General features: G+C 30.2%; 1 protein-coding gene across 1 annotated transcript in view; it reads right to left on the bottom strand.

The window, feature by feature from the left end:
• The window catches only part of HELRODRAFT_183432 (hypothetical protein), a gene marked incomplete at both ends in the record, with an annotated part of 5,335 nt that extends 4,247 nt beyond the window's left edge, over window positions 1-1,088 (bottom strand). The window contains one exon of the mRNA XM_009012466.1: window positions 65-1,088. Within this exon, the coding sequence (XP_009010714.1) occupies window positions 65-1,088 (1,024 nt within the window). The remainder of the gene's footprint in view (window positions 1-64) is intronic.
• Window positions 1,089-1,866: the final 778 nt, after the last annotated feature.

The raw sequence follows: 1,866 nt of genomic DNA, 5'->3' as shown, positions 1-1,866 counted from the left end.
TCATTGAATTTCCATTCTCTCACGATGATATGCTGCAGCATTACTTCCGGGTCTTTCATTTTACCTTCATCTTTCTTTTCAACGCAAACTCTGAACATGGTTGAATGTTCGTCGTTGTTAATTGCTTTGGGGTCAGTTTCGTCAGTTCGCTTTATAACTGGGAAACATGTAATCACGTTTATACCACTTGTCTGCAAGAACTCCACAACATCATCTCTGTGGCATTTCTTAACATTGCTTAGGCAAAAAACTTTTTTTTTCATGATTATTTTATCAGGTTGTAATTTTACATGTTCTATAATTTTGGTGCCGATAATCCTCTTTGCAGGTTTTTTTGATTGTTCCATTTTGTTGATGTTCTCATTTGGTGGATTTTTAACTGTGTTTACAACGTTTATATTTTTTTCAACAGAACTTGTACTGAGTTTGGTTCTATTCTTGTTTCTGTTCACGACCATTGCATAGGTTTGTAACATGTCGCTTGGTGTTTGTACAGCGTCTGACCAAGGTATATTGTTATTGTTTACGGAATTGATTTTAGCTATTTCTAATTCAGGTTCATGCAAATTACTAACTAGATATTTATTAATCAAGTTTGTACTATCTAAGCTATATTTATTAATGCGGTCGCGTACAGACACCTGTTCGTTACTTAGACGCACGTTGTGCATTGACAGCAGTGATTTATTCATTTCCGTTAATTCATTCAATTTTTCTACCATTTTGTCATTATTTATTTGAATAATATCTAAAATATCTAACCCTTCTCGAGGAACTCTGCTTGGATTCAAGATAACAAAAGTCGGCAAATTTTGTTGTAAATCATTTGAAGTAATATATTTAAATATTTCAACTAACTCGACTACCTTGTCAACTTTTTTATTTCCACCTTGTTTGAGTGATAATTTTTCTTTTTTATCTTTTTTTATGATATCCAATTCATTAAGTAACAATTTTTTGGCAGTAGATATTTCTTCGGAATTGTAGAATTCTACAACTGCATTTTTAAACTTTTCATTTTCGATGATATTTAAATTTTCGCAAAAAAACCACAAGAGTTCAGAAATCTGCAGTCGCTTGCTGGCCATTTTTTTTACATACATACATACATACATACATACATACATAGATATATACATACATACAAACAAACATACATACATACATATCCATACAATGTAAAAAAAACAAACATTCATTTTTCATCCCATATTAGTTAAGAAGCTAGTCTTTTATCCAACATTATGTTTGTGTGTGTTTGTAAATGTGAGTCTACGTATGTGTGTATGTATGTATTGTGTATTTAGAAATAAATTGAAAGCAATCTTACTTAAACAATCTATGTAAATGTTTAATTGTTTTTCATGTGGGTATGTGTATTTTTGTTCGTTTGTTCGTTCGTTCGTTTGTATGTGTGTGTTTGAATGTTTATAAGTGTGTGTTTGAATGGATGGTAGAAAATCGACACTATTTTTGCACCAACCTGATATTAACAACATTAGCCACAACAACAACAACAAAAACCTACAACAACATTTTCAACAACAACATGAGGGCATTACTTTAGATTCGCTTTCAAATTTATATCATATATTGTTCGCCGGATTTTCAACTACTATCATTGCTACTACTACTACTACTAATACAACCACTATTATTATTATTATTATTACTACTACTACTATTTCTGCTACTACTAATACAACAACAACAACTACTACTACTACTACTTCTGCTACTACTACAACTACAAATATTACAAATACTACAATCAATGAACAATTTTTTTTATCAAATTTTCTACCGAAAATAAAATTTATAACAAATAAACAGTTTTTAAATTACATACCAACATTCAAAAAATAT

The sequence above is a fragment of the Helobdella robusta genome, assembly GCF_000326865.2.
Source record: "Helobdella robusta unplaced genomic scaffold HELROscaffold_107, whole genome shotgun sequence".
NCBI lineage: Eukaryota > Metazoa > Annelida > Clitellata > Rhynchobdellida > Glossiphoniidae > Helobdella > Helobdella robusta.
The sequence above is the reverse complement of the archived record's forward strand: the minus strand, read 5'-3'. Positions and strand labels throughout refer to the sequence as shown.